The 24,029-nt window shown below is 57.9% G+C and overlaps 13 protein-coding genes across 13 annotated transcripts; 5 read left to right on the forward strand and 8 right to left on the reverse strand.

The window, feature by feature from the left end:
* The first annotated feature begins 152 nt into the window (after positions 1-152).
* On the forward strand, positions 153-2,356 carry FA10DRAFT_266638 (glycoside hydrolase/deacetylase). Its single transcript, XM_025521579.1, has 3 exons — positions 153-277; positions 336-754; positions 827-2,356. The coding sequence occupies exons 2-3, from the start codon at positions 358-360 to the stop codon at positions 1,885-1,887; spliced, it is 1,458 nt and encodes a 485-aa protein (XP_025377338.1). The 5' UTR covers positions 153-277; positions 336-357; the 3' UTR covers positions 1,888-2,356.
* On the reverse strand, positions 2,095-4,051 carry FA10DRAFT_106219 (calcium-dependent phosphotriesterase). The gene is made up of 3 exons (XM_025517847.1): positions 3,504-4,051; positions 2,692-3,428; positions 2,095-2,632 (listed from the first exon to the last, which is right to left on the reverse strand). Exons 1-3 carry the CDS (start codon positions 3,652-3,654, stop codon positions 2,303-2,305), a joined length of 1,218 nt encoding a protein of 405 aa, XP_025377339.1. The 5' UTR covers positions 3,655-4,051; the 3' UTR covers positions 2,095-2,302.
* Positions 3,511-5,416, reverse strand: FA10DRAFT_279353 (Abi-domain-containing protein). The gene is made up of 5 exons (XM_025523534.1): positions 5,075-5,416; positions 4,596-5,001; positions 4,370-4,513; positions 4,189-4,287; positions 3,511-4,098 (listed from the first exon to the last, which is right to left on the reverse strand). The coding sequence occupies exons 1-5, from the start codon at positions 5,348-5,350 to the stop codon at positions 3,998-4,000; spliced, it is 1,026 nt and encodes a 341-aa protein (XP_025377340.1). The 5' UTR covers positions 5,351-5,416; the 3' UTR covers positions 3,511-3,997.
* Positions 5,417-5,492: 76 nt separating this feature from the next.
* On the forward strand, positions 5,493-7,288 carry FA10DRAFT_266641 (SET domain-containing protein). Its single transcript, XM_025521580.1, has one exon. The coding sequence runs from the start codon at positions 5,534-5,536 to the stop codon at positions 7,274-7,276; it is 1,743 nt and encodes a 580-aa protein (XP_025377341.1). The 5' UTR covers positions 5,493-5,533; the 3' UTR covers positions 7,277-7,288.
* Positions 7,286-7,989, reverse strand: FA10DRAFT_301424 (NAD-P-binding protein). The gene is made up of 4 exons (XM_025524983.1): positions 7,918-7,989; positions 7,839-7,866; positions 7,558-7,767; positions 7,286-7,500 (listed from the first exon to the last, which is right to left on the reverse strand). Exons 1-4 carry the CDS (start codon positions 7,980-7,982, stop codon positions 7,366-7,368), a joined length of 438 nt encoding a protein of 145 aa, XP_025377342.1. The 5' UTR covers positions 7,983-7,989; the 3' UTR covers positions 7,286-7,365.
* Positions 7,990-8,262: 273 nt separating this feature from the next.
* Positions 8,263-9,600, forward strand: FA10DRAFT_266643 (hypothetical protein). Its single transcript, XM_025521581.1, has 2 exons — positions 8,263-9,017; positions 9,086-9,600. Exons 1-2 carry the CDS (start codon positions 8,349-8,351, stop codon positions 9,344-9,346), a joined length of 930 nt encoding a protein of 309 aa, XP_025377343.1. The 5' UTR covers positions 8,263-8,348; the 3' UTR covers positions 9,347-9,600.
* On the reverse strand, positions 9,541-12,703 carry FA10DRAFT_106380 (hypothetical protein). The gene is made up of 2 exons (XM_025517848.1): positions 12,578-12,703; positions 9,541-12,520 (listed from the first exon to the last, which is right to left on the reverse strand). Exons 1-2 carry the CDS (start codon positions 12,588-12,590, stop codon positions 9,630-9,632), a joined length of 2,904 nt encoding a protein of 967 aa, XP_025377344.1. The 5' UTR covers positions 12,591-12,703; the 3' UTR covers positions 9,541-9,629.
* A 693-nt stretch (positions 12,704-13,396) lies between these two features.
* Positions 13,397-14,718, reverse strand: FA10DRAFT_285861 (hypothetical protein; the record flags this gene model as incomplete). The annotated part of the gene is made up of 4 exons (XM_025524030.1): positions 13,397-13,555; positions 13,636-13,804; positions 13,883-14,019; positions 14,092-14,718. The coding sequence occupies 4 exons, from the start codon at positions 14,716-14,718 to the stop codon at positions 13,397-13,399; spliced, it is 1,092 nt and encodes a 363-aa protein (XP_025377345.1).
* An 885-nt stretch (positions 14,719-15,603) lies between these two features.
* Positions 15,604-17,653, reverse strand: FA10DRAFT_266644 (Xanthine/uracil permease). The gene is made up of 2 exons (XM_025521582.1): positions 15,916-17,653; positions 15,604-15,838 (listed from the first exon to the last, which is right to left on the reverse strand). Exons 1-2 carry the CDS (start codon positions 17,589-17,591, stop codon positions 15,652-15,654), a joined length of 1,863 nt encoding a protein of 620 aa, XP_025377346.1. The 5' UTR covers positions 17,592-17,653; the 3' UTR covers positions 15,604-15,651.
* FA10DRAFT_301427 (PLP-dependent transferase) lies at positions 17,642-19,178 on the reverse strand. Its single transcript, XM_025524984.1, has 3 exons — positions 18,036-19,178; positions 17,862-17,962; positions 17,642-17,807 (listed from the first exon to the last, which is right to left on the reverse strand). The coding sequence occupies exons 1-3, from the start codon at positions 19,080-19,082 to the stop codon at positions 17,765-17,767; spliced, it is 1,191 nt and encodes a 396-aa protein (XP_025377347.1). The 5' UTR covers positions 19,083-19,178; the 3' UTR covers positions 17,642-17,764.
* A 107-nt stretch (positions 19,179-19,285) lies between these two features.
* FA10DRAFT_266646 (hypothetical protein) lies at positions 19,286-21,077 on the forward strand. Its single transcript, XM_025521583.1, has 2 exons — positions 19,286-19,642; positions 19,744-21,077. The coding sequence occupies exons 1-2, from the start codon at positions 19,321-19,323 to the stop codon at positions 20,961-20,963; spliced, it is 1,542 nt and encodes a 513-aa protein (XP_025377348.1). The 5' UTR covers positions 19,286-19,320; the 3' UTR covers positions 20,964-21,077.
* A 567-nt stretch (positions 21,078-21,644) lies between these two features.
* On the forward strand, positions 21,645-22,444 carry FA10DRAFT_106573 (hypothetical protein). Its single transcript, XM_025517849.1, has 3 exons — positions 21,645-22,187; positions 22,270-22,293; positions 22,353-22,444. Exons 1-3 carry the CDS (start codon positions 21,830-21,832, stop codon positions 22,388-22,390), a joined length of 420 nt encoding a protein of 139 aa, XP_025377349.1. The 5' UTR covers positions 21,645-21,829; the 3' UTR covers positions 22,391-22,444.
* On the reverse strand, positions 22,396-23,985 carry FA10DRAFT_251499 (hypothetical protein). Its single transcript, XM_025519610.1, has 2 exons — positions 23,133-23,985; positions 22,396-23,069 (listed from the first exon to the last, which is right to left on the reverse strand). Exons 1-2 carry the CDS (start codon positions 23,841-23,843, stop codon positions 22,758-22,760), a joined length of 1,023 nt encoding a protein of 340 aa, XP_025377350.1. The 5' UTR covers positions 23,844-23,985; the 3' UTR covers positions 22,396-22,757.
* Positions 23,986-24,029: the final 44 nt, after the last annotated feature.

Genomic DNA, 24,029 nt, shown 5'->3' on the forward strand with positions numbered 1-24,029 from the left:
TTTGTTCACATTCAATGAAAGCAATCTGGGAGCACATTAATTTTGGTATTGCCTTTCCCGCTCGAGCGATTGCCCACTCAGGTGATACGGTGAAGGACAGGAGACAGTATTACCTCCTTTCCTCACCACCACTACTCATCAACACCCATCTCAACCGTTCCCCTTTCTGAGCCAGACGTGTTTGATACACTGGACTGCTCGATCACCCCACTCCCTCCGAGCGCTAAATTAACGCACAGAAGAACGCTCCCGCCACTCTTTAACAACACCTCCCTCTGTGAGCGTGGTGAACAAGCTAGAAGCGTCTCGTTTACTAATGCATTGTTGTCTCACAGGAAGACAAAATTAATCAAGACTATGGTCAAAGTCGCGACTCTCCTCTCCGTGGCCGTCGCCGCTGCGTCGATCCCTTCGATCGTCTCCGCCTCTAACGAATTCGAGAGGCGCGCAGCCGACAGGAAGCACTCCAAGTCGAGCTCCAAGTCGAGCTCCAAGTCGGGCAGCTCAAAGGGGAGCAGCAAGGGAACTGCCGCCGCCGCTGGCGGTGCTGCCGCAGCGGCCGGTGGTGCTGCTCTTGCTGCCGTCGCTGGAACTTCTTCGAGCTTCACGGGCTCTCTTCCCGCCAGCGTCGAGTCCATTGTCGCCACCATCTCGTCTGGGACACCCACCAACACGCCGACTGCAACGGCAAAGAAGACGTACACTGCAGGTGCTGTCAACCCTTCGATCACCAACGCTCCTGGGCTTCCTGACGGTGAGTCCCACCCTTTTGTCGCCCTCGTCTTTAATTTGTTCTTCTCTTGCTGACCATCTTGTACAATGGCAGCCAACTCGCTTGTCATCACCAACTTCCCTACGCTCGACCAGCTTCCTCCGGCCGACCTGGCCTTCTCCAAGCAGATCCTCGCGTCGATTGACCTTTCCGACGTGCCTAACGCCCCAACGACGGACGGTACCTGCTCAGGCAGCCCTGCTGCTCTCAAGTCCGCTACTTCAAGCGGTTTCTGCTGGTGGACATGCGGTGGATGCACTAGGGACACCGACGTGACGACGTGCCCCGACAAGAACCACTGGGGCTTGTCCTACGACGACGGTCCTTCCCCTTACACGCCTCAACTGCTCGACTATCTCGAGGAGAACAACCTCAAATCGACTTTCTTTGTCGTCGGCTCCCGTGCCTTGTCGAGGCCCGACCTGCTTCGCTACGAGTACATGACTGGCCACCAGCTGAGCGTCCACACGTGGTCACACCCAGCGCTGACGACGTTGACCAATGAACAAATCGCACTCGAGCTCGGCTGGACGAAGGAGGTGATCCGTCAGATCACGGGCGTCACGCCCGTCACCATGCGGCCCCCCTACGGCGACATTGACGACCGTGTTCGCGCCATTTGCAAGAAGCTCAACCTGACGCCCATCATCTGGACCTCCACCAGTGCTGACCAAAACTACGACACCAACGACTGGCAGATTGGAGCTGGCAAGGTCTCGGCCGCCGAGGTGACGTACAACTTTGAGCAGATTCTCAAGAATGCCTCGCAGCTCGACACCGGCTACATTGTCCTGGCCCACGACCTGTACAAGCAGTCGGTCGAGCTGGCCACCGAGGTGGTTCTGCCCGCGGCCCTGCAGCAGCAGCCCAAGCAGACCGTGGAGCCCATCATCACTTGCCAAGGGCGTCAACTTGGAGACTCGTACGTCGAGACCAACCGCAATGTGTCGGGAAGCGGTGGCGTCAGCTCTCCTGGCGGTCTCGAATCCGCGGTGCCCTCGACGTCCTCGTCGTCGTCGTCGAGCAGCGGTAGCAGCGACGCTGTCCGCGTCATCGCCCATGTCTCGGTTGCCATCGGTGGCGTTATGTTTGGCGCCGCCGCTCTTTTGCTCTAAGGCATCCAATACCTGAATCACAAGCTCCATGCCGCGCGGGCGGACCAACCACACGGGCAACCCGCACAAATGAAAAATGTAGAATGGGCTCACGGAACCGCATACAAACCGTCATCGACCATTTCGCGTTGCAGAGCATCGTAAATCTCGCATTCTCATGCTTCTTCGTCTCAATAGGATAATTCCCCCAGTATAGCTTCCCGCCTTCCCATCATAGCACACATCCTACAGCACACCCCTTTCCTCCCTCTCCGCCTTCCCCTTTGCTCCCTTTTTCTACTTCTCTCTCTTTCTTTGAATATGAAAAAGGACTTGCTGATACTTTCTTTTCGATTGCGATTCCTTACATGCATGTAGACGTTCTTTTTCGAGTGCGAGAATATAAGGGAACCGGGACGCCAACAGGCAAAGGCGGTCAAGGCAACTGGCAAATGGCGATGTAGGGCGTCATGATGCCGCCCATGAAGAGGAGCTTCCGCTTGGTGTCGTAGTGCGCAAACGTCGGGCTCGAGACGATCTCTCCGCCGTCTTCGAACGCACGCTCGACGACGTACTTTTGGCCAAAGAAGGCGTCCCGGGCCGTGTTCTTTGACACTTTGAGCACGGCAGAGGGCGAGCCAACGGACGGGTCCTTGAACGACGTGCCGGCCATGTGGAGCATCTTGGGGAAGCCAGCGACCCAGAGGTTGCCGTCGACGTCGACGCTGGGATTGTCCATCGGGTAATCTGTCTGGATCTCGTCAAGCTGGAGAAGAAAACTCAATCAGCTTCTGACATCTCTCCATGAAGGGAAGCAGCACTCACTATAATCAAGGATCCATCTGCTTGCAGCTCGAGAACCCTGACTTTGCGGTCTGCCGTCGAGACGGAATAGAAGACGTTGGGGTTCGCATTGGGAAATTGCGTACCCCCGGCGAGGCCATTGGGGTAGGGCAAGGGGTCCATGGCAAGCTTGCAGCCCTTTTGCCCATCGCAAAATCCAATCGAGGAGCGCGCGGAGAAGAAGTCGAGGTTCTTCTTCAGGCCAGCCTTGACGCTGTGATCGTTTGAGAAGATGAATGAGTCCGGACCGGTAGGCGAGACATCGTTGGGCGTCATGATGACATCGGAGTGGTAGGTGCGGATATGGTCCATCGAGTCGCTTCCCAGCGTCGTCTCAAAGAGCTCCACAGTCGAATTGGCGCCGACGTAGTTCTCGACGAGGGGCGGGCGGTGGTTGACAAGGAAGACGCGCAGCTTTGGCTGTTCGCCCTCGGCTACGGTCGCTGGGGAGTCGAGGTGAACGCCGACTCCATGGACATTGATGGTGCCGTCGCCTTCGACACCGGCAAAGTTGCGCAGGGCTACCTTTGTGATGCGCGACGAGGCTGGACCGCTGGCTTTTGTGTCCAAGATGGCCACGTAGTCATCCAGAGCTCGGTTCGAAGCGTCGAAAATGTCCATGTTGGAGAACCAGGACAGGCGGTTCTTGGGGTTCGAACAGGCCAGGTACAGCAGTCCAGATGGTTCGTGGAACCACGCATCTTCGCAGCCCTGGAGCTCTGTAATAGAGATCTAGTCAGCCCACTTTACTTTCTTTTCCTTCCATTTTGGTAAGTAACAGCAAAGATGCGCACCCGGGATCTTTTGGCATTGTCCATTGTTGACGGGCCGCACCGCTTGGCCCACGCCCAGCGTGTGCCGGACAACGGGCACGACGTTCACCTGGAGCAGGATGGCCAGGCCCAAGAAGACGACGCCGATGAGCGGAAATAGGGCTGAAGCCATGGCGTGGGTTGGGAGGAAGGCAGGAAAAGGATGAGAGAGAGAGGAGAAGGAAGGTATTTCACACAAATACCTCTGACATTATTACATTGACCAGGCAGAAGCTTGCCGACCCATCAGATGCGGGGAGAGTATAACCCAGCTACATAGATAAATCGGAACCCGAGGCCGGCCAGTGGGGCCGCGCGCGCCCTGCTTGCGCTTCCTTCTAGCTCGGTCACAATTAGAAGTCAGGGACGACCAAAGTGGAGATCAGTTTTTCCACTCTCAGCCAAGCCACCATCATGGTGTCTCGTCTTTTTCTCTCCTGACGGCTGGCTGGCTGGCTGGCTGGCTGGCTGACTGGCTAGGACCAGAACAGTGATCCGCCATAGAGGCCAGGGACTGTCCACTTGAAGAGATTGTAGCCAAATGCGACTATGCCCAGAGCGTGTGTCGCGTAGATGGCTGGAGTTGATTCGCACGGTGTGAGCAGATCGGCTTTCGAAATAGATGAGGACTTCCAAAGCCGCGCCCCCTACCCTCTAATTTACTCACCCCACTTTCTCCTTTCAAAGCGCTCGGCAGCTTGAGCCGGAGCAGGCAAGCCGGCAATGTTGCAAAAGATATGGGCCACCAGGGGCGCCACGATTGTGCCTTGTCCATCGAAGCAGGAGATGTCGAGTTTCCATCAGTCTCTCCTCTCGGAATCATTGCTGATGCATTCAACTCTGCTCACCAGACCGCAGGAAGAGGAAGTTGGCGTACCAGCCAAAGACGCTCGTGTAGGCAAATTGCACGGCGGCTCGAAGAAGGCCCCTCTTAAGGCCTTCCTTTGTCCTCCCCGACTCGACATATGCCTCGTAGGCGTGGTGTAGGTGCGCTGTTGAGAGCGTCAGAATCCATGCAGCAACCGGAGCTTTCGATAGGATCTTCCAAGCCATGCAAAGGACGGGATCACTCACCAACGCCAAAGTAAATGGGTGTCGCAAAGACGAGCAAGGCCTTGTTCTTGATGCCTGCAAAGTAGTGAAGGCTCAGAATGCAGGCCCGAAAGACGACCTCCTCTGTCAGCGGTCCCACGACGTAGTTTCGAAGCCCCCAGACGTTGTCCCAACGCGCTCTGACCATGGTCGAGTAGTTGAACATGCGCTGGCCGGGCAGCTCTCGGTCAAGAAAGCAGACGTAGAGGGGCCCAAGAAAGAGCGTCGAGGTGAGGAGCAGTGGGGAGAGCACAGCGGGAAGGACGTGGTGCAGACTGAAGAGCGTCACCGACGGGGTGAAGGGAAGGGTATTGGAGTGGAGAATCGACGGGGCGGGCAACGGCATGCCGAGAGCGCGCAGCGTAGAGAAGGTTGCGATGAGGGGATGCTATACCAGCGACAAGTCAGCGAGCAAGTAGGGCCAGCTGGCCTTGCTGAAAAGAAGAAGATCGGGCACTTACCTGGCCATTGAAAGCTCCGCCGTTGTTCAAGATCGCGCCGGCAGCAGCCAAGGAAGCCAGCGAGACGACGCTGGCTGTCTTCATGCGCGCCTTGACGACGGCGGCATCGTCTCTGCTGATGAGCGCCGCGCCCTCCTTCTGGCTCCGACCGACCCGCGTGCGCGTGGACACATACAGGCCTCCGACATAGGACAGCGTGAGCACCGATGAGGCGGCTGCGGCCGTTACAGGGCTCAGAGCAGCTGTGAAAGGGTCGGGCAGGTGAAAGATGCCCATCGTTTGGTCGCAGGCGCCCTTGTCTGGCTTGTTCTTTCAGAGAGGGGGGGGGGATGGAAACCGAGGATCTCGCCACTTTTTTAGGCTATATAGGCTTGTCTCTAAAGCGCGCCAAATTATTTAGGCTTCTCTTCTGTCCCTTTGTCCGGACTTCAGCGCTTCATCAACGACATTGACCCAAATATGGCGGGCCAGGGCCAGCAGGCCAAGGCGCCAATCGTCATTGACGTTAGCATGAGCGACGATGAGATGGATGATGTCAATATAACAGCGCTGCGAGCACCCTCTCGGAGCGTCACCCAGCGCGCTGCCGAGCCAGTAGAGATCAGCGACAGCGACAGCGAAGACCTTGCAAGCAAAGCCGACGGCAGGGCATCGCTTCGGGCGGAGGGCGAAGGCCGCGCCAGAATGCGGCCGTCGCGCACACTTCACAACCAGACGCCACTGATGCGACGCCGTCGACGTCGTCAATCTCGGCATGTCCCTCAAGTCAATGAAGAACTGATGAATCGGGTCTTGGAACAGCAGCTTTCCTCGTCACCCTCTTCTTCTTCTTCTTCTCCTTCTTCTTCTTCGCGATCCACCGCCTCACCTACCCAGATGATGAAAGAGGACCAAGAGGAAGAAGGAGACGCATCACCCGCCCCAATCAACATGGCAAAGTCTTCCTTTGCTTCGTACGAGGTCAAGGCGCTGTCCAAGTCACGCATAGAGGCCACTCGGCTCCCTGACCTCGTCCAGTACGACCAGAGGCGCAACATCAAGTACGATGGCCAGGCGAAGCTCTTCATTGCTTATATTCGCGACAGCGAGCTCTCTACCGCCTCGTTGTCCATCACAAATATGGACCGGATCAACCGCGACAACATCGACGCCTACCAGCCTTGCCCGCCCATGGACTTCACCTTTACAGACGACTACATCCTCACCGACAGTGTCGGCCAGAGCGATGACGGCTCTCCGGGGTGTGACTGCGACGACGATGAATGCGACCCGGCCACGTGCAGCTGCTACCGCCTACACGAAGCAAATTGTACCATACCGTGGACGAAAGAGTACGAGACAAAGATGGACCCAGTGACGGGCGAGGAAACGGAGGTCCTCGTCGAAAGCAAGGTCAAGGGCGATTTTGCTTATGCAGAAGATGGCAGACTGAGACCAGAAATCGCCGTCTATCCGGCGACGCCCATCTGGGAATGCAACTCGCGGTGCGGCTGCTCGGGCGACTGTCGCAACCGCGTTGTGGGCAAGGGTCGCAAGGTGCCCCTGGACCTCTTTAAGACTCAAAGCGGCAAAGGTTGGGGAGTCCGCACCCGTAAAGCCTTGCCACGGGGCACGTTCATTACCGTCTATGCCGGCGAGCTCATCGACGAGGACGAGTCAGAGAGGCGAGGCAGAAAATACGAGAAGGTCAATACGTCGTACGTCTTTGACATTGACTTTGCCCACATTCGTGAAAAGTACGATATTGAGCCCTACCGACGGCATCTCGAATCGCTTGGCCTGCCTGTTCCAGAGGACTTTGACGAGCTGCTCGAGGATGCCACCAACTGGAACAAGAAGCCCGACGCCGTCTACTCGGTCGATGCAGGTCTGTGGGGCAACCTGTCGCGCTTCTTCAACCACTGCTGCGATCCCAACATGACCGTCTTCTCGGTCTATACCCAGGAGCGGGACCTGAGAAGGCCATTTATGGCCTTTTTCACTAATCGATACGTAGAAGCGCACGAGGAGCTCACCTTTGACTACAACTCGGGCAGCAAGGCAAGCACCACAGCTGTCCTGGACGATTCCAAGACGGCAGCAAGGTTAGAAAAGAAGCTCGACAACGCCTCTGTCGGCCAGGAGATCAAGGTCGAGCAGGGTCTCATGGCCATGAAGTGCAATTGCGGCGCGACAAATTGCCGGGGAAGCGTCTTCCGGTGAAGAAAGCATCACATCTGTAATATTAGTACCATTTTCTTCCTTTCAACATGTAGCAATTAAATGACAACAACAACGACAACAAGGGTGGACTAGAGCTTGCCCGCAGCCTTGGCCAGGCCTTCGCCTTCGACGAGGATGCAAGACCCTCCAAGGATGACCTTGTTCTTGGTCGCCTCGTCCTGCTCCTGCACCCACTTCTTCACCTCGTCGTCCTCGGCGCCGGGCTGAAGAGAGGCGAGTCAGTGCTGATTCCACATATCTCTGCGTTCTTTACCACTCACCTGGAGCCAGACACCAGCGACGTCGAGGTCGAGGAGCGCCGTCTTGATGACGGACAAGGTGACCTTTGGAGGCGTAATGACGCTCACGCTCGTCTTCTTGGGCTCGCGGAGATCAGACACGTTGGCCAGCGTCGTCATCTCCTCGACGGACGTCTCTTTGGGGTGGACAGCGACCGTATCGAGGCCATGTTCCTTGTACCACCGAAGCACCTGTCGCATTTCAAAGCAAGTCAGATGCGCTTTCTGCGTTGCATGTTCGTCGCACGCCTTTGCTTTCTCACCTTGTTGCCGTACTTGGTCCGGTCTTTGCTGTGGCGACTCGGTCAGTCTCAGTCACGCTGCAACGCGGCCAGCACTCACGAGGCGCCCACGACGGCGTAGTGTCCGGACTTGAAGAAAGTCTCCTTGGCAGCTTGGATTGACATGTTGGTTGAGTGGAAGAAATAGAACAGGCAAGCTTCTATTGCAGCTGCCCGGACTTTGGACTGTATGCGACCGGTAATCGCCGCCCTGCGCGTGTAAGTTGCGTGGTCTGAGCGCGACAAGTCAAGATTTCTCCACGCGAGCGACCTTAGAGTGGCTTACCCTCAGATAGAGCGAGGAGACGTCATCACAACAGGGGGCGGCCGAGACTCTTGAATTACCCGCCCGCCGCCATTCATTGGATTTCCTCGATCTCACTCAATCCATCCATCCGTCCCCCACCTACATACCTTTACAGAGAATCGCAGCGCATACACCCCCGCTCTTGGTTTCGAATCACTCTCCACCTCTTTCTTTCCCTCGCCAGAATGCGCCACTCATCCGCTGCCTCATTCGTCTTTGGGGGCCTGCTTCTCGCTGCGCCACTGAGCGTCGCCGCCTCGCCCATAGATGTTGCGCCCTCGAACCAGATTGTCTTTGCACACGATGACACGCCATCAATGCAGCAAGGAGGAGCTGGAAAAGCGACGCACCGAGAGCCAGACCTCGTCGATCAGATGCTGGCCGAAGCGCAGTCGAAGGGCGAAGACCTGCGTCAGTGGGGCATCGAAATTTTCGATGGTCAGGCCCAAGCGATGGACGAGTCGTCGCGGAAGCTCTGGCAGGCCGAGCAGCAGCAGCAAGAAGATGCTGAGGATGTCTTCCTCGAGGTTTCGGAGTTTACAAAGGACCTCGTCGCGGACCTCTCAGATGATCTGGAGAAGGCCAAACTCATGATGGAGGCCGCCATGGACGACGCCATCTTTTCGATCCTGCCCATCTCGGAGCAGGAGGCAAAGAGCAAGAAGGAGGGACTTCTGTCGCTTGCGGACGCCGATACCATGGACGGTCCGCCGGGAAGCGGATGGGTGTGGAACGTGTGCGGATCGGGAGATGAGGCCATCGTGCTGCAAGACATCAAGGTCAACCCGGATCCCCCCAAGGCCGGCGAGAACCTCACCGTGCACGCCGTTGGCGAGGTCAAGCACGACCTCAAGGTGCGTTGCTTTGCCCTCCCTATTTCTGGCTTCACAATTTGACATTGCTCCCGTTGTCTCACAAACAGGAAGGGAGCTATGCAGACGTAGTCGTGAAGCTCGGATTCATTCGCCTCCTCTCTCGCCGCTTCGACATCTGCCAGCTCGCCAAGGACAATGACGCCGAGCTGCAGTGCCCCCTCGAGCCGGGCCACTATGAGATCACACACACGACTGAGCTTCCCAAGGAGATCCCACCGGCCAAGTTCAACGTCCACGTCAACGGCAAGACGCAGGACGATGTCGATCTCATGTGCATGGACGTCAGCATCGACTTTATGCACCACTAGATAGGCTTGAAGCCTGTAGAGTAATACTTCTTCGGGATGGTTCTCGCACACATGCTCCTATCTGAACGCTCTTCTTTCTTGTCATGTTGGCTTCCTAGCACACAAACACGCACAAGCGGTTCTCGTTAATCTTTCTCAAGAAATTTCCTCGGAGCAATACAATACTGTGACTTGTACGCACAAGCGATATCATCGCCGTCATCGTCGTTTTCAAGTGTTATTGCATGGGTAGTGTGATTGAAATGTACATGGGTGTGCTGTGCTATTGTTAATCTTTGCTCTGTCATCCCCCGGCCTTGCGTCCAGCACCACTGCTGCTGCTGCCTCCGCTGCTGCTGCTCGTTCTCGATCGTGCTGCCAACGCTTCTACCCCTTCGCCCAGCGCAATTTGTCCAGCTCCTACTCCTGAGCTTGCACCTTCTGCAACGGCCGGCGTCGTCGTTGGGACCGCGTTGATGGCAGTCTGAGAGGACAGGCGCCTCATCAGCGTTGGCCTTGCTGCTAGAACCGCACTTGCGATCCCGGCTGACGGCTTCATCGAAGACACGCCCTCTTGCCCTTCCTCGTCCTCTCTTCGCGCTCCTCCGGCGGCGCCAGCCTGAGCGGCCAAGAGCGATGATGTGTAGTGTCTTGGACGGTGCGGGGACGTCGGGGTCATCCGGCCACCTGGTACGGAGCCCAGTGACGTTGTTGACGGCGGAGAAGTCGGCCTCTTCGAGGACGGACGAGAGGGCGAGAGAGGCCGCATGCTCAGCGTCGAGGCTCCTCCCGCCGATGAAGACGTGGACGACGAGGAAGACGTGGGTCTATTCATCGTCGCTGTCGTCGACGTCGGTGATGGAGGTCGCGCCTGGAATTGCTGAAGCGATGATGACGAGTGCGAGTGCGACGAGGACGAGGAAGACTGTGGTCGGAGGGCCAAGGTCTGGTGCCACGACTCGAGCAGGGCACGATCATCTTCAGTCGACCGCTGTTCCTCAGAATAGCGACTCATACGACGCTGCAAGTGCGGGGACGATGATCGTGCCTCGGCCAGGGATGCATAATTGAAGGGAGCAGCACCATTCTCGACGGACGCGGAAGCCGTGGCTGTACTGGAGCCTTGGAATAGCCCCGTCTGAGATGCTGAACCTCTTCTCGACGTCGATTGCTGCTGCAACCTCGACGATCTTCCAAACGCCACTCTCGCCTCGTCAATGCCAGCGACAGCGGCTGCCGTCGCGGTGTCGAGGCTTGCCGGCGCCTGCTCTTCCTCGTGTTGTAACACCCAGGAAGCCGGGCGAAAGCCTGATTGTGTCTGCGGAATGTCGACGTTGTCTGACACCGGGACCTCGTCCCTCGACTCTTCCCATCTCTCTCCGTTCGGATCAGAGTTGAAGATGAAGACGTCCTCTGCCGCTGAAAGATCGCCAGAGACACCTGTTTCTGTCAATGACACATCTGCAGCCGAAGTGAGGCTGTCATCGTCAGGGTTTGCAAGGGTGGTGCGATCCTCCACAGCAGTGGTCGGTATCATCTGTGAGTCTCGTGGGCGCCTCTTCTCCATCTCTTTCGCCCGCTCCCTGAGCTTCACGGCTCGTTTGGCCTCTCTCCACTCCTCTCCCGGGCCAGCATAGGACGCATACATCTGCTCCTTGTTGCCATTGACCCCACCTGGCGTGTCCGTTAAGACGCTGAGCTTCTCTGACTTGTCGGGCAGCCTAGCCGCAAAGCACACGCGAATGTTCTTGTGCAGGTAGATCTTGGGCTGCTGCGCGGCGCTTGTTGGCCCTGTTCCCCCCGCTGCACGGGGATCTGGGGGATGCGAAGCCCTTGCTCGACGTGTTGTGCGAGCCTCGATAGGGACATCGAGTCCCTCGAAGCCAGCCTCTGGTTTTCTCGCTGCCTTTGCAGGCGCATTGGCGACGGCACAGAATTGCAAGTGGACGGCATATCTTAGCGTCTCCTTTGCCGAGAGCCTAGGTGTTATACTGCTGCTGGGTGATGGGGAAGGGGATGGCGGCGGCGCGTCCGGTGGCCGGCTTGCCAGGCCCGTCTCCGAGCCCGGAACAGGAGGAGCAGCGTGACTCTTCTGCCGGATGAACGTCTTGGTCCCCGCCGGCATGTCGGACAAGTCGTACGGGACAAGAAAGAGCTTGACGGCGGTGTGATTCGGATTCTTAATGACGAGCTGGATCTGGCCCTTGGGTGGCACACGATAGCCGGGAAAGGCTGGCAGCTTGGTTGACTGCGCCTCTGTCTCGTCCTTGTCATTTGCTTGTGAGTCGTCCGCACCTCGCCGGCTGCGCGGACTTGGACGCATCGGGTGGCTCTGCCTTGTGGAGCCAGCGGCAGCACCGCCCTGGACGATGTCCATCGGTTGCTGCGACGTTGTGGACTGGGAGGACGCATCCTCAGAGAGAGCCAGTGCTTCGTCGAATTGACAGGCCAGCAGCTCGTCGAGGTAGTGGCTCTCGATGTCGATTGTACCTACATACGGGCTGCCCGGCGAGACCTTGCCTTCCTTTTCCGAAGCGCCCTCGAGGCTGTAGAAGTGGGCGGGGAACTTGACGTTCAGATGCGGTGGACAGCGCAGGGACGGCTTGCACTTGCCCAGGCCCAGGACGCCGAGCTCTGCGTCGAAGATAAGCGGCTTCGAGGGCAGTGTCGACATGCGTCCGCTGAGAAGCGATTCCTCGTACGAGCCAATGAGGCTGCCAAAGTTGGGCGTTGGGCTCACGCCAAAGCTCTGACCAGAAAAGCGCCGCCTGCTGCTGCTCGTCGGCGATCGAGTCGCGCTCGACGGAGGGCTGCGTGGGTGATGAAGGTGCGAGGGCGGGCTCGTGGCAACATAGGCATCTACAGCCGAGTCGGGCGACCAGGCCCCTGGTTGCCTAAAGCGATGAGGCGGCGTGCTCATAGTCAATGGATGCGATCTCGCTGCCGCCGCTGCCGACGCCGACGCCGACGAGGCTGAAGCTGGCTGGGATGCTCTCCTCGCTTGCATCGTGAGGAGGCTGCCAGCGTTTCTAGGACCATTGTCGATGATCTCTTCCTCTCCACTGGTGCCGTCGAGCAGGGGCGATGCTCGCGATGGGTTGGAAGCGTGCCGAGGCTGCTGCTCCTTCATTCTCAGCCCCAGGCCAGTGTCGCCTCGGAGGGCCGAGCGGCTCAGCGGGCTGCTCGGAAAGGCACCTGATGGCACTGCTTTAGCGTGCTGACAGGTGCGGCAATCGCTGTCTAAATTCTCACCATGGAAAGTCATGATTGGCGGCGCCTGGCTTGGCAGTGCAAGCCGTGTTGATGACTGCGTGCAATGCTAGGAGATAGTCGAGCTGTGTGGGCCAAAATTGATGCAGGAGACCCGGATCTGGTGCCTATGTACGCATGTTTGCAAGTACGACAATGATGTGCGGAGGTGCGACGGCAGAGCGAGTGCTTCACTACGGCGGAGGGTGAGCGCACACCACAGGGGACAGACAGGCAGTGCGTCACTGCCGGAGCAGACACGGGTGTTTCTCTCGGCTCAGGAGTCGATAAAGAGCTCCCCTTTGCCTCTTGTGCTGCTCGGGCTTCGCTCGAGGTGTGCTCTCACTCGAAAGGGCAAGACCAGTCGTAGGGCCGTCCGTAGTGATTATGGATAAAAGAGAGTCGGGCGAAGGAGGTGGGCGTAGGGTGTGTATATGACTGTGATAGACCCACCCTGGCCCGATGAGTCCGAGCGCGCGCGCTCGGTCCAAAAGCAGAAAAAAAAAATCACTGTCGAAAAAATCAAAATCTAAAACATTGGCAATATGATGTGAGACCCGGAAAGGTTTGCAAATCAGAGCAAAGCTCGGGACCGCCATGACGGTACACACACACATGACCTTGAGTGGGCAACACAATTGAAGAGAGCGAAGGGGAAAACAATCATCAACATTGTTCTTTGGCTGGCGCCTGGGAACTTGAGTTCTCGGCCAGAAAGTGTCGGAAACGACTGTATACAGACGGAAAGGGAGGGAAGCATAGGCCTAGGTCGAGCCTGGCAGTGTATGACAGATGGAGGGGTCTTGGTGAGAGTAAGAAAGTCTAGCACCACTGGATGTTGACAGAGGCGGTGGGCAAGCACGAAGTGATTGCCTGTTTGTATCCCCTCGCGTCGTCCTTCTTGCCAACGTTCGTTTGGCTCCACACGTCAGGTGGAGTGTCCTCGAAGCGGGCAAAAGTCAGAGGGGCAATGAAGTTGGCCTAGTTGCAAGGTGTGCGCCCCCGAGCGGCAAAATCAATAGAGAGCTTTTTGGCGAGTATCTAGATCAAGCGAAACTTACCTCGACCCCAAGCTCGTTTGGGCTATCATCGGGCCACATCTGCGCACCGGCATTGCTCGTGGTGAGACGGGTTCCCATGAGATTCTCGGTGTAGGACATGTTTTCAGGGCGGTCTGTCAGGATGATCTTGCCGTTCCAGCCCTGGCAAGGAACCGAGATTACCGTCTTGCTAGTGGGAGGGAGGGCTCTATCGTCTCAGATCGACCTGTACTCATTATGGTATAGGAAAGATAGGAAAGAGACTCACGCGTAGATTTCGTCAGGGTTGGTGTGAGGGTCGCTTTGCTTGATTTCGATGTCCTTTGGTTCAATGGCATCTATGGAAGCCTGATCCATGCCCTTGATGTAAAACTTGTAGCGATAAGCGGAGCCTGCGCAACGACTCTTTAATGAAAGAGGGAGAAGTGATCACGATGAGTCCAAAAATCCATTGAGAGACGCTCGCTTTCCACTCACTCCGTCAGCGGTGATGGTGACCTTGCAGCTCTTGTCGAACGCGCCATCGCTGGGCAGGGGAAGAATGAGACCCGTGCTCGTATGAGGCGCCACGGGTCCTTCTCCGACACCCCTCTTGCACGATGTCCTGTCGGGCATGCTGCTGGCACTAGTCTTGAGCTGCGTCGTTTGAGGCTGTGTGGCCTGCGTAGACTGCGTAGTCGTATTAGTCGTCGCGTCAACAGTCGGATTGACCTGCGTGGTTGTCTTGTCATCGTTCGGGTCAGCCTGTTTAGTTGTCTTGTCATCGGTCGGGCCAGCCTGCGTTGGCTGCTTCACGGCCGACGTCTGCGTATCGTCCTCTTTAGTCGGCGTCTTGACGCCCGTGTCCTGCTGCACCTGTTGGGGCTTAGTCTTCTGCTGTTCATCACAGTCGTCCTCCTCCTGCTGGGGCTTCTTCACCTGTGCTTGTGCTTGATTGGTAGTGGTGACCTGCGGCTGCTGCAGCTGACGACGGCGGAAGAAGCCAGCGAGACGACCGTGGCCGTATTGGACGCTCTGGTATTGTTTGGGCAATGGGTCAGCCAAAACAAGACCCACGAGGGCGGCCAGGGCGAGGAACGTGATATTGAGGGTGATGGAACGCATGAGGGGCAAGGAAAGGGGGAAAGGGAAGAAGACTGGCGATGGTGCGCTGCGGATTGATGGGAATGGGAAAGAGAGAGTCAGTGGAAGGAAGAAGTTAGAGAGAGAAGAAAGGAGACAAGGACTAAAAGCGAAACGAGGTCTCCTTTTGAGGTGCAAGAACGGTGGTATATCACAGATGAGCATTGTGCCACGCACCCTGCAGAGAGAAGGACGGAGGAGAAGGTCTGACTTGGCAACCGCCGCTGTCCCTGAGACATCACCGCTCTTGTCCCGCTTCGCTATGTCTTTGTGCGCCCTCCGCGCTCGCTGCCGTTGTTCAGACAGCCAAACACCGCTGTTTGTCTTGTTGAAACCGCGACACAATCATGCACCGTCAAACGAGAATGGAGCCCGGGACGAAAGGCCCCTTTCCTCTTGCTGGCGAACCACATAATCTACATCGGAGCAGGAGCGAGTCGAGCGTCATAGCCGCCAAGTTTCTTAATAGAGTTGCGTCAGACACCTGTCCACAACAAGAGAAATCCAAGAACACCGGGGCCTAAAATGGCGCAGAACATCTCGGAAGACGGAAGGAGGGCCAAGTCACTGAGCAGAAGGATGCTTGATGCAGATTCTGACGCCCCGCTGCACTGAGCAGCGGAGAACGTCTGTTGCACACGCGGTAGGAGAGGGGTGGAAGAGCGTGGAGACAAAGGTAAATCGGAGATCTGGGCCATCCCACTTTGCACACGAGCTCAACCTGACTCCGCTCTACCAAAAAGGGGCCCTCAGAACCATTTCTGTGCAGCGGCGTCGGAGATGAGTCGTCGCCGTGGCCCGTCTTTCTCTCAAAAAAATCAATTCACAATGGCAATTGCAATGGCAAGGGCCAGAGGCCCGTCTATAAGAGAGACAAAAATAGCAGTACAGTGGGCATCAGCAGCACAGGCGTTGCTACTCGTCCTTTTCGTCGTCTGGCAGCGTTCGCCGCTCCTGCCTCTGAGTTTCGTTTGCTTCCACGTCCGTCTCGCTTCGCTGCTCGTTGATGAGCCCTTGGCTCGCCTCTACGTTTTCATCGCTCTCGTACGGCAGAATGAGATTTGCGATGCCGCCAACGATGGCACAGATCAGGAACGGCGTCCTGTTTCGGGCAAATGCATCAGCAACTAGCACAAAGCGAGCAGGAGAGGGGGTCCAAGAAGGGAATTGGCAACTCACTCAATGATGATCTCAATCGACAGGTAGAAGCCCTCGAGGGCCTTGTTTGACGTCTCGGGCAGGAAGTAGGTCGCCCACTTTGGCACCAGGAGGTTGCCCAGGCCGAGGGAGAGCGAGAGGCCGAGGATGAAGCGGTTGCGCCGGTTGAGCTCCACCTTTTGCAGAATCGAGAGGCCAGAGACGGCGACGCTGGCAAAGAGGAACGTCGTGACGCCACCCAAGATGGAATTGGGAATGGCGAGAATCGCGCCGGAAATCTTGCCCAGGATGCCAAAGAGGATGAGGAAGAAGCAGCAAAAGTAGCCGGCCCGACGGTTTGCCACGCGAGTCAGGCCAATCAGGCCGTTGTTCTGCGCAAAGACGGACATGGGCGTGATGGTAAAGAGGGCGCTAAAGATGCCGGCGAGGCCGTCGGAGAGGACGCCGCCCTTGATCCGTCGGTCAAAGTTGGGTCCAGAGACCTCGAGACGGCTGACCTCAGACGAGGCCGTGATGTCACCAATGGCTTCGCTCATCAGCGAGCAGTAGACGGCCAGTAAGGGTAAAACGGCAGGACCATAGACCTTGAGCGGGAAGGTAGTCGTCCACAGAAAGGTGATTGCAGGCGCTGCGTCGATCGAAGACCGCGAGGTATAGTGGAGAGGAATGCCAAGCACGAGGGTGGGGAAGATGAGGCCAATGACGACCGAGGCACTCCGCATGGCTGGGCTGCCCCAGATCTCAACGACGACGATGGTGAGGAAGGAGAAGAGGCCGAGTCCAAGGAATTCGCGCGAGCCCCACGGCAGCGCATGTGGCGCACCCACCATGGGGCAGAGAGCAAACAGGCCCGAGGCGGGCCTCGAAGCGCAGTCGTTGGCGCCGCCGCCCCAGTTGAGGAAGCCGCTGTCGCCGATGAGCGAAGTGCCGATGAGAAAGACAACAGGCCCAGTGATGAGCGGCGGGAACATGCGGCGCAGGACACGGGCGGGCATGAAGCTGAGAAAGACTTCGAGCAGACCGCAGACGGCCGCCGTGCCAAGCACCATGCCGTATCCCTGGGGACAGGTGCCCCTCGTCTGGGTGCCATCGGCCATCGTGACCATGGGGCAGGTACCGTCGGCATACAGTGCTTCGGCAATGGCCGTGGCCGTCGACAGGGTGGCAAAGGAAGTGCCGACGACGCTGAGGATGCCCGTGCCGATCTGGAGCCTTCCTAGAAAGGGAAGCGGCACGCGGATCGCGCTCATCTGGATGGCCGAGAGGATGCCACTGGCGATGAGCGAGGCCGAGATGAGGTAGGACTGCGTCGAGGCGTCGAGCTTGAACAGGTTGGCGAGGATGATCGGCGGTGTGATCAGACCGGCAAGCATGGCCAGGCAGTGTTGGAGCCCAAGGGTGACAGCGAGCAAGATCGGCAGCCGGTCCTCGAGGCCGTAAAAGGGCATCGGCGTCAGTCGCTTCGACGTGGACGACGACGAGGATCTCCCGAGCCGGTAGGGCCACAGGCGCGGCATGCAGAGGTGCGCCCAGTCATAGTCGCCCAGCCAGGCATCCTTTGTGAAGAGATGTCCGACCCTCTGTCGCAGCCCGCCGCTCGCCCTCTCGTTGTATTCGCCATGACCGTCGAGCGACGAGACCTGCACCTTTGGCTGCTCTGTAGGCCCCGGCTGCGCTGTCTTGACGTCTTCACTCATGTCCACTTTCTTCGTGTTGCCAAAAAGGAAGAAGAAGACGACGAAGACTTAGACGACAGAAGGAGACAGTGATCATTTCCTGCAGTAATGAAAAACGCTCTCTTTCTATATCTCATGCGCCTGGACGGCAAGTTAGCGCGTCGACCAGAGAGAGGCGAGCAAGGTCGGGGAGATTAGATACGGTCAAGGTGCACGACCTCGCCCGAGAATGCGATATCAGTCCAAAAAAGCCACGCCGCGTTTTATTTCTTCCACTGAGCAAGAAACTGGCCAGTGATTTCGAGGCCCTCGGAAAGGACGTTTGAATCTCCCACGTAGCCGATGCGGACAAAGCCAGGCTGTCCAAAGGCGAGACCGGCCGGGACGATGTTCTAGCAATGGCAAGGCGGGTCGAGGTCAGGATCTAGATCTAGGGCGGCGTGACGAGGGCTTGCAAGGACTCACCACGCCTCGCTCTTCGTTGAGGGCTCGGCAAAAGGCCTCGTCGTCGACATTTTGACCGAGATGAACGAGAGCAGTGGTACCCGCGCGTGTCGGGACCCACGACGTGCCCCTCCCCGGCGTCTCGACCCATTTCTGAAGCATCGCTCGGTTGGTCCGGGCTAGCTCGATATTGCGCTGCAAAATCTTGGCCCGGCACTGCTTGCCCAGCGCTCTTGCCGCCAGCTCGTCATCGACGCCGCTGACGCTGATGGTGTTGTAGTCGCGATTTGCGTGCAAGCGCTGCAAAACATCGCGTCGAGCCGTGGCGATCCAGCCGACCCTCAAGCCGGCGAGGGAGAATGCCTTGGAGAGGCTTCCCGTCGCAATGACATTGTCCAGTCCAAGCTCGAGAATCGAGGGTGGGGCAGCACTTCCATTGTCGAGCGAGTGGAAGAGTGGCCGGTAGACCTCATCGCAGAGTATGAGCGCGCCAGGCGCCGCTTTTTCCTTGACCAGTTCTGCGAGCCTGCTCAGAGTCTCTGTCGGGATAACCTGGCCCGTGGGATTGTTGGGGTTATTAATGATGACGAGGCTCGTCTTTTTCGTCAGGAGCTTCTCGAGGTCCTGAAGCTGGTGCTGCCACTGCGACTCGGGTCGCAGGCGCCATAGGTCCACGTCGGCACCAAACGTCTTCGGCAGTTCGTACAGCTGCTGGTACGTTGGGTGGACGCAGATGACATGGTCGCCCTTGGACACGAGCGAGACAATGGCTAGGAAATTGGCACCGATGGCACCCTGTGTGACGAGGACGTCGTCTGGCTTGATGCTCCCATTGTAGAGGGAAGCAATGTTCTGGCGCAGCTTGGGTGAGCCGGCAATGTGGCCGTAGCCCATGCGCTTGGAAAAGAAGTCGGAGGCGTCGAGGGCCGGCTCGCCATCGTCACGCGACCACTGCAGCACGTCGTTGAGGGGCAGCGACAGGGAGCACGTCTCGGCGAGATCGTGTGTCGCCCTTGTTTCGTACTCGTCCATCCATCTCTCGACGGCAAAGGGCTCGAAGAAGACCATTATTGCTGCGCACGGGCGTCGAAAGGCTGTGCTTGTTTGTGCGCGCGCCTGGGCCAGCGCAATGTTGAAAGGCGAGACAAAGAATAAGAAATGTGGGCTGTGCGAAGCAGCTTTCGCGCGCAGTCTTGTCGAGAGAAGCTTAAAATCCAACCCCTCCACCGTCCACTGATTGATTCGATCGCTTCTGTCCCACCATTGACCCACTCATTCCACGCACTCACGCACACACGCACAAGCCATGGCCTCGTTTTTCCAAAAGGCCAAGGACCGCGCACAGGAGGCTGCGGCCCAGTTCCAGCAGCAGCACCAGTCGGGCGGCTTCACCTACACGGGTGGCATTCCCCACTACTTTCGCAACGAGGTTGTGGCAACATACGACCCTCGCTACAAGCACAACCGCTCCTTCCACAAGCTGTCCGGCAAGCTCCACAGCGTCAGCATCGACCACGAGGCCCTAGCCAGGGAGACAAAGCAGGCGGCCGCAGCCACGTACGAGTGGGGCCAGGACCACAAGCCCGAGAACCGAGAGGACAGCGTGGGCGATGACGTCTTGACCGATGGTGAGTCTTTCTTTCTCTGTCTCTGCTATGCTGATGCATCTTGCCGCTGGAGCTTTTGTGGGAAGAAAAGCTAACGGAAACATCCGCCACTGCCCCCACAGTGACCGACCGCCTGGCATATGTGCTGTCAATGGTTGGCGATCTGCACCACGAGCACGGCAAGAGGCTCGAAGCATCGCGCGCCGATTTCAAGGCCATCCAGAAGCTCGAGACCGAGCTCGCAGAGGGGCGACAGACGCGCATCAGGATCCACCGCGAGCTCATGACGCTGATCCCCGAACGGACAAAGGGCAACTCGGCCAAGGTCAAGCCGCTGGAGGAGCAGTTGGACAAGTCGGAAAAGGACGACGCGGCAAAGGAGGAGGAGCTGGGCAAGCTCAAGCGCCAGTGCCTCCAGTCGAGCTACACGGCACACTTCGACAGCCTCATCGAGCTGGGAGACAAGCTGGCACTCGTGGCAAAGTACGGCAAGCTGCTGACGAGCCAGATACCTGTCGTCGAGCCGCCGTTTCCCAGTAAGCGCGTTCACAAGGGCGAAGAGAGCTGGCCAGGCGCGCCCCAGATTGCAGCCATCCGAGCGGCGGTGGAGCCAGCCGTGAAGGCGCACCAGTCCGACAAGACGTTGCCTCCCCTCCCCTCCGTTGCGGCAAAGCACCAAGGCGACGATGCCGCATCTAGCGATACCCTGTCCTATGCCGAGAGCCACGCCGCAGAGCTGGCTGAGTCGACAAAGGAGGACGAGCAGGCCGACAAGATGGCCACCGAGGCGACTTTGGCTTCTTCTGCAGGACCAGCCCCGGCCAGAAGGACGTCGGGCGATCGGCGACCCAGCGACTCACTCTCGCCGCTCCCCGAGGGAGGGTCCTTACCTCCCAACCTCAACATGAATCCGGTCCTCTCTCCCTCGTCGCCGCCCGTACTTCCTCCCCGGACCAGCGGCTCCCAGCTTTCCTCACACCAAGAGAATCCGTTCAGTGAGGAAGAAGAGGCTGACGAGGGACCGACCTTTGCGGAGACGGGCCAGCCCATTCTCAGCTCGGATGACCCTGGTCCCAAGACGGGCACGCTGAGCCCACGGCGCAAGCCCGTCGCTCCCACGACTTCCTCCCTGGCAGAAGCAGGTGTGCCACCACCACCGACGAGCTCGGCGGCCAGTAGCAAAGAGGCTGAAGCGATGGCTGAGAGGCTCGCCAACGAGCGGGCAGAAGTGGCTGCCGGCGCTGTCCAAGCAAGGTTGCGCAGAAACGGGACTGTCGTCCGAAGGGGCGATTCCGACTGGGACCAGGCGCAGGCCGAAGACCTGCCGCCGTACGCAGAGTAGCCGTTGTAACGAGGTCTCTCTACCCTAGCTATTGAGAAGTTATGTTTCTTTCTGTCAACAAATGATACACCCCTTTCTCTTCTCTTCTCTTCAATGCAATGTAGTTGACAGTCAGACGTCTCTTTCTCGGACGGTGTGGTTGTGCAAGTGTTGCTCTCTGCATAGCCACATGGCCCAGAGCCGCCGCGCGCGCGCTTTTCTGACGTTTTTTTTTTCAGAACGCAATCCGACCGACCCGGGCCCGCTTCCTGGATTTCCAACACAAAACGCAAAAGCTAACACAAGGGTGGTCCCTACTCTTCTACCAGCCCAGCGCGCCCGCCCACCCGCTCTCTCCTCTCTCTCTTTCTTTAACCTCGCTCTTCCTCCCACCCCGCTCACCGAGTACGTCTCTTGGACACCTAGTCCGGTCACGCACTGCTCCACGCGCGGCCAGGGGTTCACACAAACGCGGTGTCTCCTCTCTCTTATTCATCACGCGCATTTCCCATCGCCAGCACAAGTCACGGAGGAGGGACGCAACTCCGACGGCCTGACTGTCTCTTTTCCGTCTCCGTCTCGCAGCAGTTTCATTTGAGTCAAGCAAGCCGAGGCAGCCAATTAGCGAGGTGTTTCGAGGCTGAGAGAAATAAAAATACACCAAGAGGGCGCCCGACTTCACTCGATCTCTTCTACCTGCCTGTGCTGCTCCTAGCGCCTCCTCTCCCTGTGACATTATAGAGGCAGCTCCCCCCTATTCTTGTCAAGCCAGACGAACGAGCCCTTTCATATCATCCAACTTCGAGTCAGTAAACGGCATCAAGTCTTGCTTCTCTCTTCTCTCTTGGCCCCTTCCTGACGCCCTTGCCTCGACATAGACGCCCGCAATGTCCGACCTCAACGGCGAGAACACCAAGGCGACAAGCCCAACCGCTGGCAATGTGGCCTCGAACCCATCCGCATTGTCCGGGTCGGCCGCTGCTGCCTCTGCTGGCGCCTCTGCTGGCGCCGCTGGCTCCTCGGGCGCCGCGCCCAGCGGCAACAACGTGCCCAAGGCCATCATCAAGAGCGTCGACATGGACGAAGACATGCAGCAAAAGGTCGTCGACTACGCCATGAGCGCCCTGTCGCAGTTTACAGTAGAAAAGGACATTGCCGCCCACGTCAAGCGGACGATGGACATGGCCTTTGGGGCGACGTGGCACGTCGTCGTGGGAAAGCACTACGGGAGCTACGTGACGCATGGTGAGTGAGACGCTCTCCTTCTGCCGCCGCCTCCAGTAGCCTTCGACAGAGCACTGACTTGTTGGCATTGACACTTCTACAGAGTCCAAGCACTTCATCTACTTCTGTGAGCTACACGCGAAGAAGGCTTCTCTCAGCTAGACACTGACGCTCTCTCCGTTGCAGACCTCGGCCAGATTGCTTTCCTCATCTGGCGGGCATGAGGGAGAAGAGAATAAAGATGGGAACCTCTAGCAAACAGGCATGTACACGGGCGAGCGTTGGGTGGTGGATGAGGGAAGCGTAGCAAGGGAAAGACACAATTATCAAGAAGATGGTACAGGGCATAAAAAAGGTTTAGAGAAGGGCCCCTTTTGCGCACCTAAGAGATCCATCACCGGTAGTTTTTGCCTCTTTTTTCAATAGCTTCTCTCCCCTGATTCGAGCCGTGAATCATATCTGTCTGCGACGAAAGTGCGCCCAATCTGGAGTACCTTAGAAAGACCAGAGAGGACCAGAGAGTTGAAGGGGCAAAGGGGAGCAGAAAGAGGGAAAAGTGCTCATTGATCATGGTACACAGTGAAAGGACACTCAAGCGAATCTGACGCTCTCGCCGCATCCGCACGCCTCGACGACGTTTGGGTTGTTGAAGACAAATTTTGCCGAGAGCCTGTCCTCCTGCCAGTCCATCTCGGAGCCAATGATGCTGAAGAGGGCCTTGCTGTCGATGAGGACCTCGACACCGTCCTGCTTGACGCGCTCGTCAAACTTGCCCGCCTGGCTCGGCTCGACGTACTCGAGATGGTAGCTCATGCCAGCACAGCCCTTGTTGCGGACTCCAATTCGAATCAAGCGGCCGCTCGTGTCGAGCAGGTCCTTGAGTCTTTCGAGAGCCGTTGGCGTCTTTGACAAATGATCCAAGAGTCAGCACCCTCTTCTTTCTATGACAAAGCACTCGTGACTCACCAGTGTGATTGCTGCCTTTTGCGCCTTGAATTTGCCGCCGCTTGCGCTTCCCTTCTTGCCTACACTCGGTCGATTGACGACCTCGGGTGGGATGGCCTTTGGCGCCTCGCCCTTGTCGCTTGCCGGCGACGCTGCTGATCGTTCCCTCTCTCGGTCCTTGCCCTGGCTCCGCGGTGCCGAGGGCGAGCTAGGGCTGAGAGTGGCGCATGCTTCGTCCGACGGCACTTCTTCCCTCTGCTTCTCCTTGGATAGCGATGTTGGAGACTGGTACTCTTGTTTCTCTAATGATGATGATGATGATGGTGATGATGAAGGCGCGGGTGGTGGCGAAAACATCTGTGATTGGGATGATGACGAGCCATTATTCCTTCCATCGACTGGCTTTGCATTTCCAGGCGTGCCCAGGGGGTTGGGAGGCGTACCGAGCGGCTTCGAGACCGCAGGCTCTGGTGGTGGCGGTGGAGGTGCGTGGCGAGTGACTGTACTTGAAAGATCTCTTCGTCGCTGTGATGATGCGTGCGGCGACGACGAGCGTGCTGCCGACGAAGATGACGAAGATGACGACGACGAAGATGCCGCGAGCAGCGGTGACGAGCGGCGGGCAGCCGTTGTGAACGCTCGCGAGCCATTACTGCCGACCAGCGCTTCGGCTGTGGAGGGAGCAGCCGACGCCGCCACGCCCAGGGCCCGTCTAGCCAACGGTCCCATCATTTCGTTGCAATTTCTGCTTTTCTACCCCTGGAGAGTCAGAGGAGGCGATGGCGTGTTTGCAGAAGAGTGCGTCGTTGTCGCGATCGATGTCTCTGCTAACCGCCGGGGTCCGTTGTGATGATGCAGTTTCGTCTTGGAAATCAAACACGCTGATTGGAGCTCATTGACCAGGTTGGAGGCGGATTT

This window comes from Acaromyces ingoldii (genome assembly GCF_003144295.1).
Source record: "Acaromyces ingoldii strain MCA 4198 unplaced genomic scaffold FA10scaffold_3, whole genome shotgun sequence".
Classification (NCBI taxonomy): domain Eukaryota; kingdom Fungi; phylum Basidiomycota; class Exobasidiomycetes; order Exobasidiales; family Cryptobasidiaceae; genus Acaromyces; species Acaromyces ingoldii.

Bases quoted from the DNA above. Each gene is read 5' to 3' on its own strand.
- FA10DRAFT_266646 (XM_025521583.1), top strand. From the start codon at position 19,321: ATGGCCTCGTTTTTCCAAAAGGCCAAGGACCGCGCACAGGAGGCTGCG. The intron at 19,643-19,743 runs GTGAGTCTTTCT...CTGCCCCCACAG, and splicing joins CGATGACGTCTTGACCGATG to TGACCGACCGCCTGGCATAT.
- FA10DRAFT_301424 (XM_025524983.1), bottom strand. From the start codon at position 7,982: ATGTCAATCCAAGCTGCCAAGGAGACTTTCTTCAAGTCCGGACACTAC. The intron at 7,867-7,917 runs GTGAGTGCTGGC...GAGTCGCCACAG, and splicing joins TACGCCGTCGTGGGCGCCTC to CAAAGACCGGACCAAGTACG. The intron at 7,501-7,557 runs GTGAGTGGTAAA...GCCTCTCTTCAG, and splicing joins TCGCTGGTGTCTGGCTCCAG to CCCGGCGCCGAGGACGACGA.
- FA10DRAFT_106219 (XM_025517847.1), bottom strand. From the start codon at position 3,654: ATGGCTTCAGCCCTATTTCCGCTCATCGGCGTCGTCTTCTTGGGCCTG. The intron at 3,429-3,503 runs GTGCGCATCTTT...TCTCTATTACAG, and splicing joins ACAATGCCAAAAGATCCCGG to AGCTCCAGGGCTGCGAAGAT. The intron at 2,633-2,691 runs GTGAGTGCTGCT...TTTCTTCTCCAG, and splicing joins CAGATGGATCCTTGATTATA to CTTGACGAGATCCAGACAGA.
- FA10DRAFT_251499 (XM_025519610.1), bottom strand. From the start codon at position 23,843: ATGATGGGACCGTTGGCTAGACGGGCCCTGGGCGTGGCGGCGTCGGCT. The intron at 23,070-23,132 runs GTGAGTCACGAG...CATTTGTCAAAG, and splicing joins AAAAGGCAGCAATCACACTG to ACGCCAACGGCTCTCGAAAG.
- FA10DRAFT_279353 (XM_025523534.1), bottom strand. From the start codon at position 5,350: ATGGGCATCTTTCACCTGCCCGACCCTTTCACAGCTGCTCTGAGCCCT. The intron at 4,288-4,369 runs GTGAGCAGAGTT...TCGATGGACAAG, and splicing joins CTTCCTCTTCCTGCGGTCTG to GCACAATCGTGGCGCCCCTG. The intron at 4,099-4,188 runs GTGAGTAAATTA...AATCAACTCCAG, and splicing joins CTTTGAAAGGAGAAAGTGGG to CCATCTACGCGACACACGCT.
- FA10DRAFT_266641 (XM_025521580.1), top strand. From the start codon at position 5,534: ATGGCGGGCCAGGGCCAGCAGGCCAAGGCGCCAATCGTCATTGACGTT.
- FA10DRAFT_266638 (XM_025521579.1), top strand. From the start codon at position 358: ATGGTCAAAGTCGCGACTCTCCTCTCCGTGGCCGTCGCCGCTGCGTCG. The intron at 755-826 runs GTGAGTCCCACC...GTACAATGGCAG, and splicing joins CGCTCCTGGGCTTCCTGACG to CCAACTCGCTTGTCATCACC.
- FA10DRAFT_266644 (XM_025521582.1), bottom strand. From the start codon at position 17,591: ATGAGTGAAGACGTCAAGACAGCGCAGCCGGGGCCTACAGAGCAGCCA. The intron at 15,839-15,915 runs GTGAGTTGCCAA...TGCCCGAAACAG, and splicing joins TCGATTGAGATCATCATTGA to GACGCCGTTCCTGATCTGTG.
- FA10DRAFT_106573 (XM_025517849.1), top strand. From the start codon at position 21,830: ATGTCCGACCTCAACGGCGAGAACACCAAGGCGACAAGCCCAACCGCT. The intron at 22,188-22,269 runs GTGAGTGAGACG...ACACTTCTACAG, and splicing joins CGGGAGCTACGTGACGCATG to AGTCCAAGCACTTCATCTAC. The intron at 22,294-22,352 runs GTGAGCTACACG...TCTCCGTTGCAG, and splicing joins CAAGCACTTCATCTACTTCT to ACCTCGGCCAGATTGCTTTC.
- FA10DRAFT_266643 (XM_025521581.1), top strand. From the start codon at position 8,349: ATGCGCCACTCATCCGCTGCCTCATTCGTCTTTGGGGGCCTGCTTCTC. The intron at 9,018-9,085 runs GTGCGTTGCTTT...TCTCACAAACAG, and splicing joins AGGTCAAGCACGACCTCAAG to GAAGGGAGCTATGCAGACGT.
- FA10DRAFT_301427 (XM_025524984.1), bottom strand. From the start codon at position 19,082: ATGGTCTTCTTCGAGCCCTTTGCCGTCGAGAGATGGATGGACGAGTAC. The intron at 17,963-18,035 runs GTGAGTCCTTGC...TGCCATTGCTAG, and splicing joins TCAACGAAGAGCGAGGCGTG to AACATCGTCCCGGCCGGTCT. The intron at 17,808-17,861 runs CCAGTTTCTTGC...TTTTTGGACTGA, and splicing joins GAGGGCCTCGAAATCACTGG to TATCGCATTCTCGGGCGAGG.